This window comes from Gymnoscopelus braueri, assembly GCF_963280865.1.
Source record: "Gymnoscopelus braueri genome assembly, chromosome: 8".
Lineage (NCBI taxonomy): Eukaryota > Metazoa > Chordata > Actinopteri > Myctophiformes > Myctophidae > Gymnoscopelus > Gymnoscopelus braueri.
Genome location: NC_137609.1, coordinates 14,572,153 through 14,590,402, shown reverse-complemented (window position 1 = coordinate 14,590,402; position 18,250 = coordinate 14,572,153). Strand labels below are relative to the sequence as shown.

General features: G+C 40.3%; 1 protein-coding gene across 1 annotated transcript in view; it reads left to right on the top strand.

Moving 5' to 3' along the window:
* Positions 1–2,908: 2,908 nt before the first annotated feature.
* The window catches only part of grik1a (glutamate receptor, ionotropic, kainate 1a), a gene marked incomplete at its 5' end in the record, with an annotated part of 38,278 nt that continues 22,936 nt past the window's right edge, over positions 2,909–18,250 (top strand). Inside the window, 6 exons of the mRNA XM_080435359.1 lie at positions 2,909–3,038; positions 3,492–3,749; positions 12,088–12,269; positions 13,488–13,541; positions 15,912–16,086; positions 17,721–17,860. Of these exons, the coding sequence (XP_080291485.1) occupies positions 2,909–3,038; positions 3,492–3,749; positions 12,088–12,269; positions 13,488–13,541; positions 15,912–16,086; positions 17,721–17,860 (939 nt within the window). The remainder of the gene's footprint in view (positions 3,039–3,491; positions 3,750–12,087; positions 12,270–13,487; positions 13,542–15,911; positions 16,087–17,720; positions 17,861–18,250) is intronic.

The following is an 18,250-nucleotide window of genomic DNA, read 5'->3' as shown; positions in this document are numbered from 1 at the left end:
TCAAGGCTGTCTCCCCATCACTTCAGCTTCAGCTTTGCTTGTAATTTCAGGAGCAAGGAAATACAGTTTTTTATGTGGTCAACGATGGTGTTCTGGTAATTGGAAACGGATAACGGGATGTCGTAATTGCAATCTTGTGGATTTACTAGTGGACATGTTATTTTGGACCAAGAGTGAGTGTAACATGTCATTTTTAAGCAGGTCCAGCCACTTCTACAAGTGACTTTGTGTGTGTGTTTGTCTATTTGTCTGTCTGTCTGTATGAGCACGGCATAAACAGCTGCAACTGATTGCAACACAAAGCAACTAATAACACTAATTTGAACAAACAGGAGGCACAGTGCAACACTCACACACGCCACTTAAAGGCTATAAGGGAGCATAAGGCTGTAGGAGTAGGGAGTCAGTAATAAGGCAGCATAAGGCAGTACAGAGTCAGTAATAAGGCTGCATAAGGCAGTAAGTAATAAGGCTGCATAAGGCATAGGGAGTCAGTAATAGGCAGCATAAGATATTAGGGAGTCAGTAATAGGCAGCATAAGATATTAGGGAGTCAGTAATAAGGGAGCATAAAGCAGTAGGGAGTCAGTAATAAGAGAGTAAAATTAACTAATCAAAGGCGCCGCTTATTTTAAAAGGAACAAACTGAATAAAAGATAAAAGAGTGAGTGAGTCATACTGATTGTGATGCCACAAAAGAACGCGTCACTGGGTCTGAATAGTAAGCTGGGTAGAGAAATCTTATTTTTAAAGTGCTTTTCAAAACCGTGTTAGACTGGTTAACAAAAACAATATTATGTGGATCTCAGGATCCACACAGAAACTCTAATGTGGATCTCGGACTTCATCTGACCAGCCTGTGACATCAGTCATCTATGACTTATCTATGAGATAGGACTACAAATTGCAAGGTTTCAGTGCGATCTCAAGGTAAAACATTTCCCCGGCATACGTTGGCAGATGTCGTAGTTTTTTTTTTGGTAGACTCAATTCAACTTGCACAATCTCACAAAGTGGACAACAGCAATTTGACTTTCTTTCTTTTTTACTTGCATTGTGACATGAAATTGAAGTCAGGAGTTTCAGGCTTCATCTACCCATCGACCTATATGGCCTCCTCACTGCCTTGATGATGACTGCTGTCCCAGACTGTCATTGTGTGGCCTTGGACCCTCCTGTTCCAACACTGCGCCCACACATAATTAGAGAGAACATCACAGAATCCTTATGAGCAGGAAGTGAAGGTATCTGGGAAGAATAATAATTGTTCCTCTTGGAAACACTTAAAATGCAAACCCTCATTTGCATGTTCCAACGGTAACATAGGATAGGAATCACTTACCCGTGCAATATCAAATACGGGGACTTTGAAAAATAGGGCTTTTGGTTTTTATGATGGTCATTATATATTTACTGTTGTGTTTATGATGGGTATAATTAACTACAGTACCATAAAGACTTAAGAGTGAAATATAGCTTTCTTCAAGTCACTGCAGACAAGAATATAGAGATTTATTTAGCCCCATACCTAGAGGTCATTTGCCTCGTGTACGAGTGTGCCTCGTACACACTTAAAATGTCTAGTCTAGGAAATATTTCACCTATCAATGTGCGGGCCTTGGAGATGGAACCCAGGAACAAATTCCATCCTTATGAACGTGTTCTGTTAGGAGGCAGTAACTTAATTAGGTAGAAATTGCTTCTGCAAAACTGTTCAGGCGATGCACACAGCCACACACATCTAGTTCCCCACTCCTCTACCATTAATTCAGTTTAATTTAATGCAACGTTATGCTTAGCTTTTATGCTATGGACTGATCACCAGTGTTGATGTTGTTAAAATGTTTATTCTTCCATAGAATGCAGAAGTTTCACTTGCAATGGATGAAGGTTAACGGCTAATGATTAGGTTGATAAGTTTAATCATGGTTCATTTGGGGCATGGTGTCCTTGTGAATGCATGGTCCTCCTTCTATTGTGCCAGGGGTTTGCAAGTGGCTCTTTTGGTGATTGTAATCAGAAGTCCAATTACAGGGGAACATAATTACCAATGCCACAAAGGAAAGCTTTCCCCCCTGAACCATAATTCATTCAATTACTCCCAGGATTGAGTGTGTTCTCTCGCTCTCTGGCACCCAGTCTCTTCTCTAGGCTGAAGACAAAGGGTGGCCGTGACATTTTCAGCCAGGGCTCCTTGACTATGTCTGGAAATACCTGCCTGAATCTCAGGCTTGATAAGTCAGTATTCATCAAATTTGTATTGAACATTAGCATTTTTTAAATTGGTTTTGATGTTGATAATAATAATAAACTTTATTTATATAGCACTTTTCAAAAACAGGTTTACAAAGTGCTTAACAATAACATACAATACATAAACAGGAAATATAAAGGCAATTCAATGATGGAAAATTAAAAACAAAGGAACAATACAATAATAATAAGACCAAAAATAAGAGTAAAAGCAGAAAACTAGCTGACCATTCCTTCTAGCTAAAGGCCATTCATATAGTAATGAGTTTTTAAAAGATTTTTAAAAGTGACACCGAAGTGGCCTGTCTAATTTGCAGCGGGAGTTGGTTCCACGTTTGGTTGATGTTTGAGTCTCTTATGTTTTGTCCCTGCACTGTATGTTGTAAACATGTTATATTTTGTGTGTTTTAAATAGTCATTAACTATTTATGTATGTATGTATGTATTCATTTATTTATTTTTGTCCTTTTCTCAACATTTTCTCTCATAAAAGGATGGGGTGTAGCATAGATCCCTGGGGGACTCCAGTCAACAAGTATAAAAGATTTCTTTTGACAAATCTCTTAAGTATAAAAGTCCTTGATTTTAACATTTTGCCCGTTCTGCTCCATGTGCAGGTGGCATCTTTGAGACGCGGGAGAGCGAGTTGGTGAGTATGGATGAGTTGGCCTTCAAGTTTGCCGTTACCAGCATAAACCGGAACCGGACCCTGATGCCCAACACAACCCTCACCTACGACATTCAGAGAATCAACCTCTTTGATGGCTTTGAGGCGTCCAGGAGAGGTGAGTTCAGGGGAGCCGCTGACAACACATCATTCTTTAACCACAGCACAACCTAGCACCCTATTCCGGGCATGTCATATATAGGCAAGCATTCCGCGAAAATGGCCCATCTACAAGCTCACAGAAAGTCCAGACTTCTGAGATCGGACATTTTTGTTGAAGAGATTTTAGGCCTAGTGTAGATGAAAAAAAGTAGGGGGCCAAGGATTGACCCCTTTCAAGGAAGTGTATAAGGTTTAAGGTATAAGTGATTAACATACAGCCTGTTGTGACTGAGTTGTTTGATGTGCAAGTCAGACTCCAGTCTAAAGTCTCGAAGAGCCTCTGTTAATGAAGTATGAAAAAATAATTACGTGGTTACTCTCCCCTTACTAACCAATTTACACACAACTTCGCACAGCTAACGTTTCATGAAATGAGGCCCGCTGACTTCTTTGCGCTCCGCTCCGACAGTGTGTGACCAGCTGGCGCTAGGCGTTGCTGCCGTGTTCGGCCCGTCACACAGCTCCTCGGTCAGTGCTGTCCAGTCCATCTGCAACGCCCTGGAGGTCCCCCATATCCAGACCCGCTGGAAACATCCCTCTGTTGACAACAAGGACACGTTCTTCATCAATCTGCACCCGGAGTACACCGCTATCGCCAGGGCCATACTGGACATAGTGACCTTCTTTAAATGGAAGAAGCTTACTGTGGTTTATGAGGACAGTGCAGGTATGTTAGTATTGTACTGTGTGTGTGTGTGTGTGTGTGTGTGTGTGTGTGTGTGTGTGTGTGTGTGTGTGTGTGTGTGTGTGTGTGTGTGTGTGTGTGTGTGTGTGTGTGTGTGTGTGTGTGTGTGTGTGTGTGGGAAGGGGGCTTGGCAGGTGGGTGGTGAGAGAAAGACGAGAATAGAGAGACAGAATGAGAGCAAGAGAGAAAGAGCACAGGTGTGTGTACTGTATGTGTGTTTCTATGTGCACATGTCTGAGTATGTTCTGTAAAGCACACGGCTCAACTCAACCCAACACAACGTTTATTTATAGAGCTCATTTAACATGACCAAGGTCAACCAAAGTGCTATAAAGGTTAAAATGAAACAAAGCAGTAGAATATAATGCATGCAAGAAAGAAAAAACTAAACATTACACAGCAGTTTGGGGGGGAAAACAAAGGGTGCAAAGCTCAACTGTCACTTAAGGCCAGGAGAAATAAATGAGTCTTTAATAAATATTTAAAAACATCTATGGACTGGCCAGCTCTAATAGGGAGAGGCAAGCTGTTCCAGAGCCTGGGGAACACGGCTGATGGTCTGCTGTTCTGTGTGTGTGCGTGCGCGCGCTTGCGTGCGTATGTGTGTGAGAGAGTTTGTGGTTGAAGCCTTTTAGAGAACAAGAACATTTTTAGCTCCCGATTAATGCCTGCAACAGCAATTTATTTCACACCCCATGTGGATTTACTCCAGAACCATAGCATCCCTACAAACGCAAATGAGAATCTAATAAAGGCACTGAACAAGACATGAACAGTATTTGGCAGTACCTCCATTTCTAAATGTGACAATCTGAAAACTAGGAGAAAAATTCCACCCGAGTCTATTTTCTTTTAGGATTAATCGAATTTAACAGTCTGTTTTCTCAATGGGGTGTGTGTGTGTGTGTGTGTGTGTGTGTGTGTGTGTGTGTGTGTGTGTGTGTGTGTGTGTGTGTGTGTGTGTGTGTGTGTGTGTGTGTGTGTGTGTGTGTGTGTGTGTGTGTGTGACAGAAGCAGTGTGTGAGAGGAGAGCGATAGAGAGACAGAAGCAGTGTGTGAGAGGAGAGCGATAGAGAGACAGAAGCAGTGTGTGAGAGGAGAGCGATAGAGAGAGGAATTGACAGAAATAGTGAGGCATAGACTCCGGAATTGTTTGGTATAAATCCAGTTTATAAACTTCATTATAAATCCTCAAAGTTGGGGAAAACTATTTGGCTGAAAATAAAAATAGACCTTACACAGAGGAATATATATATGTATGTGCTCTTTACATTCCCCATATTTCTTTGATGACATGTTATTTCCCTACCTTCAATCAGAGATATGCCTTTACCAGGGGCAGAGGAATATAATAATCTTTTCGGCCCTTTTGGACTGGTACACAACGTGATGTGACCAATAGTCAAGGTGACAGTTTTGTCACCCAGCAAGCTCCTAAACTAATCACTTCCATCTGTCTCCTAGAAACATCTTTGACCCTGTTGAAACAGGAACGGGAAGTAGCTATTACAACTCTGCTGAAGCCTCTTCAGTCTTAGTTCTACTGGATCTATTCACCACTAGTTCCTCCCTAACATTTCCGTCTAGTTTTTATTTGTTGACTAAATTGTCAATATATTTAGTCATAGTTTTATTCATCATAGCTTAGTTTTTGTTTAGTTTTTATTTAGCTTTCGCCAGCGAAAAAAGTAGCAGACAAACAATTTTCATAATAGTTCTAGTGGACGAAATTAACACTGTTGTCAACAGTCTGATAAGGGGAGACTCTTTGGGAACTAAGGTTCACTTATTCCTAATTTATGCTCCAGTTGTACATCGGTGACCCACGCCCACGACCCACGGTGCGAGTTATAGGCGAAAACGTGAAGTGGGCTGTTATAGCGTCACCATGGGGCAGATTTGGAAAATTTGGGGTGGAGGTTCTTCCTTGGCGTACTTGGGCGTGCAAAGTTTCACGGCAATCGGACGTTACATTCATGATTTGTGGCATTTTGTGCAGACTTAGAAAGCCAATCGTAGCCAATCACAATGTAATCTAAAATATCTGACAAATAGCTCTTGACCACATGACCACAGAGATAATATGTACAGCTTTGTGTGAGTATTAGACAAAATCTTTTTGAAGAAAACGCAAAATGGCGAAAATCTTGTCAGTCAGAAATGTGGCCCACATGGAGAGTTGCATCATTATCCAAGGAACTTAGGGGAATGGTTTGACTGTATGACCTATGGTTTAAGAGTTACAGGCCAAAATGTGAAGGGCCCTCTGATAGCGCCACCATGAGGCCGATTAAACAATTTGGGGCAGAGGTTCTTCTTTGGCCTACTAGGAGTGTGCCTGAAAAAGGTTCACGCCAATCAGTCCAACGGTGCCTGAGATTAGCTGAATACAGACACACACATGGACACACATGGACACACACGGACGGACAGGAGCAAAAACATAGTCTCCGGTTTTGCGGAGACAATTATGCCTACTACTATTATGCCAGCACTTGATATGTCTCTGACAAAAAGTGCTAGATGTCCCAATGCTTCCTCCAGCTAAACGACTTCCTCCAGCTAAACGATACTCCTTTTTGGCCCCCGAAATTCCACCCTCCACCCTTCCAGTCATATCTCGGAAGCTTGTCCAAAAAACTTTAATCATGTGGCCCATAATCTGGAGATGAATTATTTTTACTCCAACCTCTAGGGTTGTACAATCATCTTCTTGCAGTTGAGAAACATTGCCTTCTTATCTTTTGCAGACCTTGAAAAGGTCATTCATGCTTTTATTTAATCACGCTTGGACTACTGTAACTCCCTGTACTCTGGGTTCAGTAAAACAAAAAGCCAGCTTCAACTGGTGCAAAACTCAGCTACTAGATTATTAACCAATTCTAAGAAACTCATCCATATTACACCCATCCTGGCTTCTCTCTACTGGCTGCCGGTGAGTTTCGGAATTGATTTAAAGTTTTAACTTTTAAAGCCTTGCAAGGCCAGGTTCCTAGTTACATTTTAGATATGCTGGTACCGTATGAGCCTGAGCTCCTCAGATCCTCACATAGGGCCATTTTGCTTGTTCGTAAACCTCGCCTCATCACCTGGGGTGATTGGGCTTTTGCGGCCTGGACACCTAGGCTTTGGAATACCCTACCTGAGGATCTAAGGCCAACAAAATCTGTGTAATCCTTTAAATCCTTTAAATCACTTATAGGCCTTTTAGTCTAGGCCTTTTGTCTTTTATTTTGTGCTTATTCCCTTGTATACCTTTTTATGTGTACGTTTAACTCGTTTAAATTGATGTTATTTCATATTTGTTTTTAATTTGTGTTTATTTTATCTTTGGATTTTTTTCCTTTACTGTTTTTTTTTCCTTATTCCTTATTTTGCTGAAATGTATCTTGTTTTTGTAAAGCTATTCGTATCCCTGTTTCGAAAAGCACTTTATAAATGAAATGTATAATTACTTGAAGAGAGTATTGAAAATAACTCCTTCTGGGAGCAGTCGAACTTCTGAGTCTAGTCAGTCTTAACCCGAGGAGCAGTTCATTAAGGATGGAGACATATGGATTGAACATTTTCACACCTTATTTGGGCCAACAGCACAAGGGACTGGCATAGAAACCCAACAAATACTTGAAAAACTACAAAATATGGAATTGATAATCAAACGAAAACCTCTGTTTCCCCATTACTTTGAACAATTTACACATAATGGAGTGATAGAGTAATAACAGATGCACAATTCAAATTGGAAACAAAAGAACAAATTACTTCAAACAGTACCGCAGGGTGAAACGGGGCTGCAATATGAGCCCAACCCTCTTCAGCATACATAAAGGTATGAATACATTTGCAGAAATGCCCCGAGTGTGACTCTGCAGGCCACAGAGGTTAATTGTCTGATGTTTGCTGATGATGACCCGTTTCTCCTGTCTCCCTCCAGAGAGTGTTTACTGTACATCACAGCCTGCAGTTCAGCCAAACATGGGCACTAAATTTCATTTTCCAAAAATGACCCAATTCTCAGAACAATGCATTCACATTAGGAAACACAGACATTGAACATACAAAACATTATGTATTTAGGCTTGATTATGAATTCCACTTTACATTTTGACATGACATAATGAGCTGAAAGAGGACGCACAAAAGGCTTTTTACGGAATCCAAACAAAAAATTCAATTAACATAACCTGACATCAATTCTGAACTCAGTAGACCCAATAATATTATATTTTTGTGAAGTGTGGGGTCCATTAGCCATCCAAGGTTTAAAAAAAAAAAACGGACGCTCTACAAACAGAACTGTGCAAAACAGAAGTGAAGCATACAATTCTACAAACATGTCCATTCAAGTAACTCTCAATCCTTCTACTGCAAGGCCCTTACAGTGCCAAGAGTTGAACAAGAGTTGAACAAAGATGCCAGCTGGTTCTGAAACTCGTCCCCCACACACACACCAGGTCTTCAGGACAGATGGCAATCAATCTGGCCAAACCAAATTCTCTCAAAACAAAAGGAATATATTGGAACAAAACAACCAAATCACAAAGTACATTAAAAAATCACTAAGAGTACACAGTGGAAGTGGAAGAATACCTGACCGCCATGAAGATCGTTGACCATGTTCAGACTGAGTGGACACAGTACGGACATAGAAATAGGCTGTCACAGGCGGAACTGGCTACCCAGATATAGGCCAGGTTGTGTTGGCATTGTCATCACAGAGATGATGAGACAGAACCTCATTCATTGTATTGTGAGAAATATCAGAATTTTAGTGAGGGTTTCTTTGAGAGAAAAAAAGAGAGAAAAAAAGAGAAAAAAAAGCTCAAATATTCATAGTCCAGACATACAGTAGCATACATTCAACGGACTCGGCTGAGGTCCGTGCAACGTAAATGATGCAATAGCAGATGTCAGCATGCATCCGCCTGGGCATGTCTGCATGAAGCTCAATGTCTGTGAGCAAGTATACCTCAGTGGTTCTCAAATTGGGGTCCAGGGACCCCCAGGGTTCCTTGAGGGGGTCCCCAGTAAAATGTCACTTTAACCCTATACTGTACATCGGCTATTTGAAAATGGCTGATCTACAAGCTTGTAGATCTGCTATTTTCAAAATAATCTTGAACATTTTTGATTTTTTTTTTAATGTTAAAACATTTTAACAACTCGTATGGGGGGTCGCTGGCACAAAATCTTTTCAGATGGGAGTCCACCGCCAAATATATATATTAATATGAGGGTCCGTGTCATATCTGTCTCTAGTTTTAAAATCACAAAGAGCATAGAGCATAGATATGTTAATTTAGGAAAGATTGTCATTTTTATAAGGTTAATTCTACTTAGAAAGGATATAGGGAGGTTTCTCCATCTTGTCATTCTTTCTTTGAGGTGTCTTTATCAGAGGTTTGATATTTTCATTATACAGCTGATCAACATTGGGTGTGACCTTTATCCCCACATAATTGAACCCTGTGGGGATCCACCGGAATGGTTTTACAAAGTCTGGCTCCTCTTGTCCATAACTTGTCAATGGCATAATTTCAGATTTTTCCAAATTAACCTTGTACCCCGATATGGTTCTGAATTCTTTAACACATTCTATGAGAGCTGGTACTGAATTAGTTTGGTCCGAGTCAATAGGACATCGTCCGCGTATAACAATATTGTGTGGTGTTTTTACCCTATTGTTATACCTTTAATATTTTGATTTTGTAATAGCTATTGCTAATGGTTCTATAGCCAGTGTTTTATTTTTAATGACGCTGCTTCTTCCTCGCAGCTTTTCTGCACTTTTGATCAAACAATATTGTGTGGTGTTTTTACCCTATTGTTATACCTTTAATATTTTGATTTTGTAATAGCTATTGCTAATGGTTCTATCGCCAGTGTTTTATTTTTAATGATGCTGCTTCTTCCTCGCAGATTTTCTGCACTTTTGATCAAACCATTATTTGTCCTTTGTTATGACCGTTTGCTGGGAATTCATTGTTACATGGCATCCTGAGTGATTTCAGTACTCCGGTCATATTTCTTCTCAGTCAGTACAGTACTTTGGAGAAGACATTCTGTCAGTCAGTGCATGAGATAAAGCCTGACATTTTCCATTTGCTAACTTTATTATACTACCACGCTTTCCTCTTGTAAGGCTTGTCTCAGTCTGTATGCAGGAACTTGAAGCCTTACAAAATGTTCTGTGGTGGAAAAGTACTATTATTTATTTAAGTTGTTTTGTGATAAAATGTAATTTTGTCCAATCTGTATGGTACGATGTGTTAATACAAATAACTTATATAATTGGGGTGGTTGTATTTGGTCTCTCTGCTCTTCTAGACATTTAGATCATTTAGATTTAGATGGACACAAACTTTGACACAATCCTGTTTCAATTTTGACATGAATTTTGACCTGATGATCAAAATTGTATTTCTCCCCAGAGCAAGCAGGCAGGCTCTGGTAAAACTAAACAAAAAAATCAGCATTTGCCCAGGGGCCTGGGTTCAAATCCGGGGTAGACCAGGAAAGTTTATAGATTGTCTATTTTTGGATAAGAGATTTGGTGTAGACGGAAAATGCAGACTAAGCATCAAAAGACTCATAACAGCTTGTGTTCTAATTATTTTGGTTCCTTAGAGGACCATACCAGTATCATTGACTGTGATTCACAGTAGGCCTATATACAGTACTTTACTGCTGACCATTTTCCAAAAGCATAACGTAGTCCCTAGAGAAAAGGTTAATTTACAAATTAAATTGAAACGTTCATAATATACATTATATACCATGCAATCATGTTTATCCAACGTTGACTCAATTATTCTTGTACTTTTGGTAACATTGACTTTGGGAACAAATGAAAACAAAATCTAAACATAAAGTAATTAATGGGACAATATATCAATGTTATGTATCATATGGCTATATGCTATTGATGCTGGTATGTTCCAGTCTTGTTCTTATATGATAGGATCTGCTACAATGTCTAAATTGTGATTGTAGGCCAATTTTTGACAGGACAAGAGTCTCGCATTACACATAAAGTCTAACTTTATACTGTGGTTACTCAAACAGTTCCATGGTTTCAACAAGTCTATCATTGGCTATAAAGTGCTGCGTCTATGACCTGCTGAAGATGGGGTGCCGCTGTTGAAATGCCACATGGTTTAAAGAAAGTGTTTTCTTGCTTTATTTTCTATTATAAACTTATTTTTCTGAAATGTCATGCAAATACACATATGGAAATACACAGTGCCTCACACAGTTCTACACGCATAGACATTAATCAAATAGAAAGACGCAGACTCACATCCACACAAATGCACGCACGCACGCATGCACGCACGCACGCACGCACGCACGCACGCACGCACGCACGCACGCACGCACGCACGCACGCACGCACGCACGCACGCACGCACACACACACACACACACACACACACACACACACACACACACACTAATTATATATTTTATTGAGGTTTTATCTCATAATGTCCAGTCACAGGTCAGAGTAACGTCTGACTCAATTCTGGTTTCTCTGTGTGTGTGTGTGTGTGTGTGTGTGTGTGTGTGTGTGTGTGTGTGTGTGTGTGTGTGTGTGTGTGTGTGTGTGTGTGTGTGTGTGTGTGTGTGTGTGTGTGTGTGTGTGTGTGTGTGTGTGTGTGTGTCTGTGTCTGTGAGAGAGGGAGGCAGCATGAGAGAAAGTGAGAGATGAGGTGAGAGATAGACAAAGGGAGAAATGGGCGAGTAAAAGAAAAAGTGATTGAGGGATGTAACAAGGAGACAGACAGACAGACAGACAGGAGGGGGGATGAGGTGAATTTAGATGGAGCTGGCAGAGGCACAGAGAAGCATTCATTTCTTCTCCACCATGTGGGTTGGCTAGCAGAGTCAGGATTTATACCATATAGTTCACATGTGGGATGAAGGCTGGCTGTGCATTGCAAGTGTCTCTGTGTGTGAATACCATGGCTACCTAGTATGTACATTTGTCTGTATATTTCAGCATTTTAATGCTACAGAGTGAAGTTGCAGGCAAACTTGCAGACTGTTGCTAATCTTTAGCCCTGGTAACTTTCAGATCTGATGAAGGACATGCAATGGGCTTCTATATGGTCGATATGACCACAATTTTAAGTAGTGTAGACTAGCGTACAATAATGTCCTCTTAATACCTGGGGTTGGGGTTAGTGAGCATATTTATCTGCAGAACTGTGACCAAGTTGTGAAATAAACAGATGTAAGATTCCTCATGTCATATCCTACATTAACCCTATACCCAAACCCCTTGTACTCTACACTTAAAGTGTTGGTAATCTTCCAGGTCTTATGCGGATGCAGGAGCTGATCAAAGCTCCAGCTAAGCTCACACTGAAGATCAAGATACGTCAGCTGTCTCCAGGGAACCAGGATGCCCGGCCACTGCTTAAGGAGCTGAAAAAAGACAAAGAGTTTTTTGTGATCTTTGATTGCTCCTACCACATGGCTGCTGATCTCCTCAAACAGGTCTGTGGTGGCAAGGGTTAGTCTAGGTGGTTAGAGTAACCATCCTGTATCAAGTAGACATTTAAACCCTATTCCACAAGTCATTATTGATATACTGTAATGCGTGAAGGTACAGTAAATGCCCAAAAGGTAAATTACACAGAGGAATCTCTATCTTCTCCTTTTTATTGGCTTGTCTCAATGTTTAAATATTTTTTATGTGAATAAAATGAAAACGGCTTGCTTTTGCTAAGCACCTTACAATTTGAATCACAGTTATTAGATAGATATTGAGAAACTCTACACAGTGTATAGGCCACCAATAGGTGAAAAAAAGAGGTGTACTGTAGTTAATATGTGCATTAACACCAATAAAAAATGTTTATAATGTAGATAATGTAAATACCTTCGGACTGACCTGGCCATCTGCACTTGGACTAACCGGGCATAAATGAATTTAATGTGCACTCTGTATGTATCAGGTATCAACAGTAAAAAGCATCAATATGTGCATACTGTACAGGCATGTAGGTATGTAGTTAGATAAATAAATATAAATATAATAGGCACGCACGGGTAAAAGTGCAATCTATCACCAGTAGTATTTGCATATAGAGTATACTCTGTATACAGAGAATCAACAGCAATGTGTATCAATCAATAAGTACAATCGTTCAGCGGTAATATGTGCATATACGTAGCAGGAATATGTACAGATGATTAACAGTAATATGTACAGTCGAGCTACACTGAATGGCGTGAGTACTATACACTCTACCGGTGGTGAAGAATCGCTATAATCATGCTTTTAACATTCAAAGGTGGTTTTTCACTTGTTCCACAGAGCCGGCATTTTGCATTACATTATCCACGGGTCGTTTGTCATTGCTTGGTTTTATGATTTGGGGCAAGGTAAATGTAAATTTCATAGTTTGAAAGTTCAAATGCTGCTTGGTCACTTGATCATAAAACATTAAGAAAGCATTGACTGCATGAAATACAAATTGAGATGAAAAGCAGTGACTGTGTGGCTTTAACCAGTGCAGGTATAGTTATTATACATTTGCACATAAATGAATATCCTGAAGTGCTGTGTAGTACAGGGTAACTCAGACATGCAAATGGAGTCAGAAACAGACCAGTCTAATCACGTCCATTAGTGGAGGTGTTAAAATGAGCAAGTACGGCCTACATGCACATTTTCTGAACATTGCAATTTTTTGCTTTTCCTATTCAAAGCTTTCATCGATGGGAATGATGACAGAATACTACCATTTCTTCTTCACAACTTTGGTGAGTAAAAAAAAAAGAAATCTTTGAAATATCACACTTTCATGTCTGTATTGGTAGATGTATTGATCAGTACTACTGTAAGCACCAGAGATCGCTTCTGCAGAACTGGAGCAGGCAGATCTACGGTCCATGCAGAGTTTGCAGACAGTTTCACGAACCTGCTGATGTATGAGCCAGCAGACCAATTGTAGTAGGGGGTTCCTGCAGTACCGGAGTGCTGTTTGCTAGGACCCTAGTCCTTAATAGTCATGTACGGCACTTGTTTTGTTTCACTCAACGTCCAACTTATGTACAATTTGAAAGCAAGTTGACTCCATCCTATTCCATCCACCACAGCTTGCCCACACGTACTGTACAGCTTGGTGCGCCTGCCTTGTTTTCCACTATTATAAAAATATATTTTAATTTACAAAACTATATCTATGCAAGATGTATACTGTATGTAATGAAAAAAAATCACAAAACCACTCAGTCAGTGTCTGTAGATGGGGTTATTCATGTTTAAATACAGTTATTTCCGGTCTGGGTTGTGAGGCTGCCTTGGCCGTATATTTGCCTGGGGCTTAGATCTGCCTGAGGGCAACAGAGAACTGAAGTCTGACATCAATAACCGGGGTCATGAAGATTTCTTTCCCATTAAAATCCCATAGATGTTTTTAAAATCAAGCAATATAATATAAGAACTGTGTTCCAAAAATAAAAATAAAATGAGTGGAACACTGTTCACTTATATTACACTTATATTAACACAAGTCTTATATAACACTTATATTATGGTATTTTCAATGGGATTCATGATCTAGCGGCTGTGGGTTTGACCAAGCCACCACAAAGAAGTCTGGGTATTGTAGGATCAGACAACAAAGCGGCATGTTCAGAATGAGACCAAAAAGTCTTCTCAGCCTGTATCGCATGTAATCAAATACATGCATTGATACTTTGCATTGATCGACAAAATTAGCTGATCTACAAGCTCACAACATGACAAGCTTGTATAGATCTGCTATTTTTGAATATTTTTTTGAAATTGCTTATATCTGTCTGTGTGTTTTATAAATATTGAACCAATGAAAAGTATTAACGAGAGCTTGTGACTAATAATAACTACACTGACTGGTAACACAGGTTCTTGGACAATTTTGGACATACAAGGATTCCACCCTACTGCGACGATCTGTATTTAATTGCCTTGGGTTGCCTTTGATCTCGTGTTATTAGCTTACTGTTTATTTTTTATTTTTTATTATTATCGCAACTAATTGCCCCCCTGGAGACGATCTGAGTTGTATGTAACGCAACAGCAGCACTTGAAGGCAGCGAGCATACAAGCCAACAGTCTCTGTATGGACAGCACAATGTCCAAATAAATTCAAACAAATTCCTGGCAATGCTTTCCACTGCCTTGTGGCTTTCTAGTTGGCTCTTCATCAGCTACGGTTTCAGTGCAAAGCTTTTATATTATATCAAAAGCCAAGCCATTGAAAACAAAAGTGAAATATGTATAACTGTTGTTTATAAATAGAATACAAAGCCACTTGTCTCCCTTTACATTTTGCTCCTAACAAGTGTGTGGGTCTCTTAATTAGAACCTTCTAGAACTAATTAATGTGCATTCAGTGCCGACAGTCTCTTTGAAGAACAGAAGGATTGTTTTGCACGTTTCATCATCGGCGCCACTATGATGAAAAGTGCAAAGAGTGTAGGTAGGTAGGTAGAGACCGCTACTTTCAACTACAACGGCTAATGCCGTTCCAAAAAAAGTACTCAAATTAGTTTTGATTCATGTTTTTTCGAGATGGCCTGCAGTCCAGGCGGGCAATGGGGGGGCCAAGCTTTAACCAGTGTGAGAGTGAGCTAGCCCATAGCTCCAATTCTGGTAATGGATTATCAAAAAAAAGTGACCTTCCCAATCCTGCCCTCCTGTTGGTGCTGGGGAACCAAGCCTCCCTTTTGCTGCCTCCCTATGCCTCTACACCACTTTCCTTTTATGAATTCAATTAGACAAATGAAAGGAGATTATAGGTGACCTCCAATGGAGAGAACACCATTAAAAGGTGATCATGCGGCAGCTTCGCTGAACACAAAAGCATCATCTGAGGTTGTGATGACTCGATTCATGGTTTCTTCTCCCTCTCTGAACCAATAGTTTTCTTCGTCTCTCTCTTTCTTTTGTATAATTCCTTATTTTATTCAAGTGAGCTTTTCTTTTCCACCCCTATTTTGATCTCATACGCTGTTTGCATGAACCTTAGTCTCTCTCTCACTAACAACAAAAAAAACATGCCGTCATCTTCCTTCCCATCATCACCTTCTCCCTTTTTTTCCCTGAACTCTCTCTCCCTCTATATCCGTCTTCACTTCCTACCCCAGGACCTGTTTGCTTTGGACCTGGAGCCGTACCGCTACAGTGGGGTGAACATGACAGGCTTCAGGCTGCTGAACACAGACAACCCCTGGGTAGCGTCCACCATGGACAAGTGGGCGATGGAGAGATTGCAGGGGCCCAGACATGAGAGTGGCATGACCGATGGAGTCATGACTGTTAGTACCGCTTTTCTTTCTTCCTTTTAAGTCCCACTTAACCACATAATCCACTTTGTTTACATACATTTAAGTGATGTTGAACTTCTGTACAACCTTGCGTTGTATATAGTTACCTGAGCATGATATAAAAAAGTAATGATTCCCTTCACTCTCATTGTATGTGATTTTAGTACGTTTAGTAGTTCTTGCACTGGCAGATTCGTCTGGTTTCCAGGCTAGATTTGACCAATATATGTTACTGTTTCTGTCGCTCACATTACATTAATATCGATGACTGTATACATTTCTGTGCACTACTGTATACAGAACTTACATCAAGGTAATATAACATGATTACAGCCATTTCACTTTGCCAAAACTAAGTAGACTACCAGTACTACTATAAATGTATTTGTATTATCGGCAGAATCAACGTTGTTCTTTTTACTTGTGTAAGGAGAGTAGGACCCAGGTGCAGGTAAACAGAGGCAGAGCAAGTTCAATCAATGAATGTATTAATTAATATATTTTTTAATTAGGAGCTAAGTTTTAAAACCAAAGTGAAGCAGGTAGAGCTCAAAACCATGTAGGAAATCCAAAATAGGTCCAATAAGTCCAAAGGAGTAGGCAATAATACAAAATACCAGTGTCTGGCAAAAATGTCAAAACCACTGAAGCACGTCGACAGGAAAGTCTGAGACCCAGAAACACTAGTATACACGAGAACAGAAGGCTAGGGATCCGTCGAGACAGAAACACAGCAACATGAACTGACAATCTGGCAGAAGTGACTGGAAAGAGTTCAGCCTGTGGGAAGTGACAGGAAGACAGAAAGAGAGACAGGGAGATAGATGGACAAACAGTGACAGTTCACTTAAAAGTGTCATTTTGACACCTGTTTCGCCATACAATGAGAGTGATTGGAATCACCACTTCTGGTTTCTCAATCACAGAGCACAGGCTTGAAAGATAAAAAATATCAATAATATTTTGACTTGTATCATAAGTGAAGGGGATGACTAACTATAAAGGGCACATCAAGTTGACTTAACCCATTAAGACCGGGGACGCTTCTGTGCCGCGCTACAAGCTTGTAGATATGCTATTTTTTGAAAAATCGTGAACATTTGTAACTCAAATCTTTACTTCGATCTGGGGGTCCCTGGAACTAAATATTTTGAGATGGGGGTCCGCGGCCTCAGGTCTTAATGGGTTAAAGGACTAGTTCACCCAAAAATTACTTATTTTCTATCAATTACGCACCCCATGAAGCCTTGAATTCATGGAGATTTTTAGTTTTTTGTCGAATTCCTTAGCCAATAATTTGATGACCGGCGGAGACTCCGGTAGGAGACTCAAAGACTCAGTAGGAGAGTCAGTAGGAGACTCAAAGAGTCTCCTACTGACTCTCCTACTGACCGGTGACCCGGTTATCAAAGTCTTGGCTCAGGAATGTGACAAAAACAAAAAAATCTCCATTAATTTCAAGGCTTCATGGGGTGTGTAATTGATTGCAAATAAGTAATGTTTTGGGTGAACTACTCCTTTAATACTCCCTGGTTGTGATAATCACAATAGCACATAATCAGAATTCACATATCAGTGAAGATGCACACCTAGTTGTTTAAACCCCTCACTTGCTCCACCAACAGACAGATGCAGCCTTGATGTACGATGCTGTGTACATGGTGGCTGTGGCCGCTCAGCGGGCCACCCAGATGACTGTCAGCTCTCTACAGTGTCACCGCCACAAGCCCTGGCGCTTTGGACCACGCTTCATGAACCTTTTTAAAGAGGTTGGTGTCGATGGCATATATGCAGAGATCTCCCCAACATCAATATATAACTTATGTAAATGATGAGGTGTCCGATATTGGAAAATAACAGATGAGGGCAGAGTTAAATATTTATTTAAATATTTCCATAACCGAACTGAGTCCATTATTTTCCTATTTCAGAACTCCTCGTAGTGCACTGTCACAACCCTATTTTCTACTTTTTTTGGTTGAACCAGGGGGCCAACCCTGCATGCATGCTGTTGAATGTCTGTCTGTCTCTCTGTCTGGCTGGCTGGCTGGCTGGCTATTGTTATTGAGTTATGAAGTTTCTGTTCTGTACCACTCGTCCTAGGATATCATAACATCATAATAAAGGTAAGAAAACGGTCGGGTGAAATTCTCCTTTAA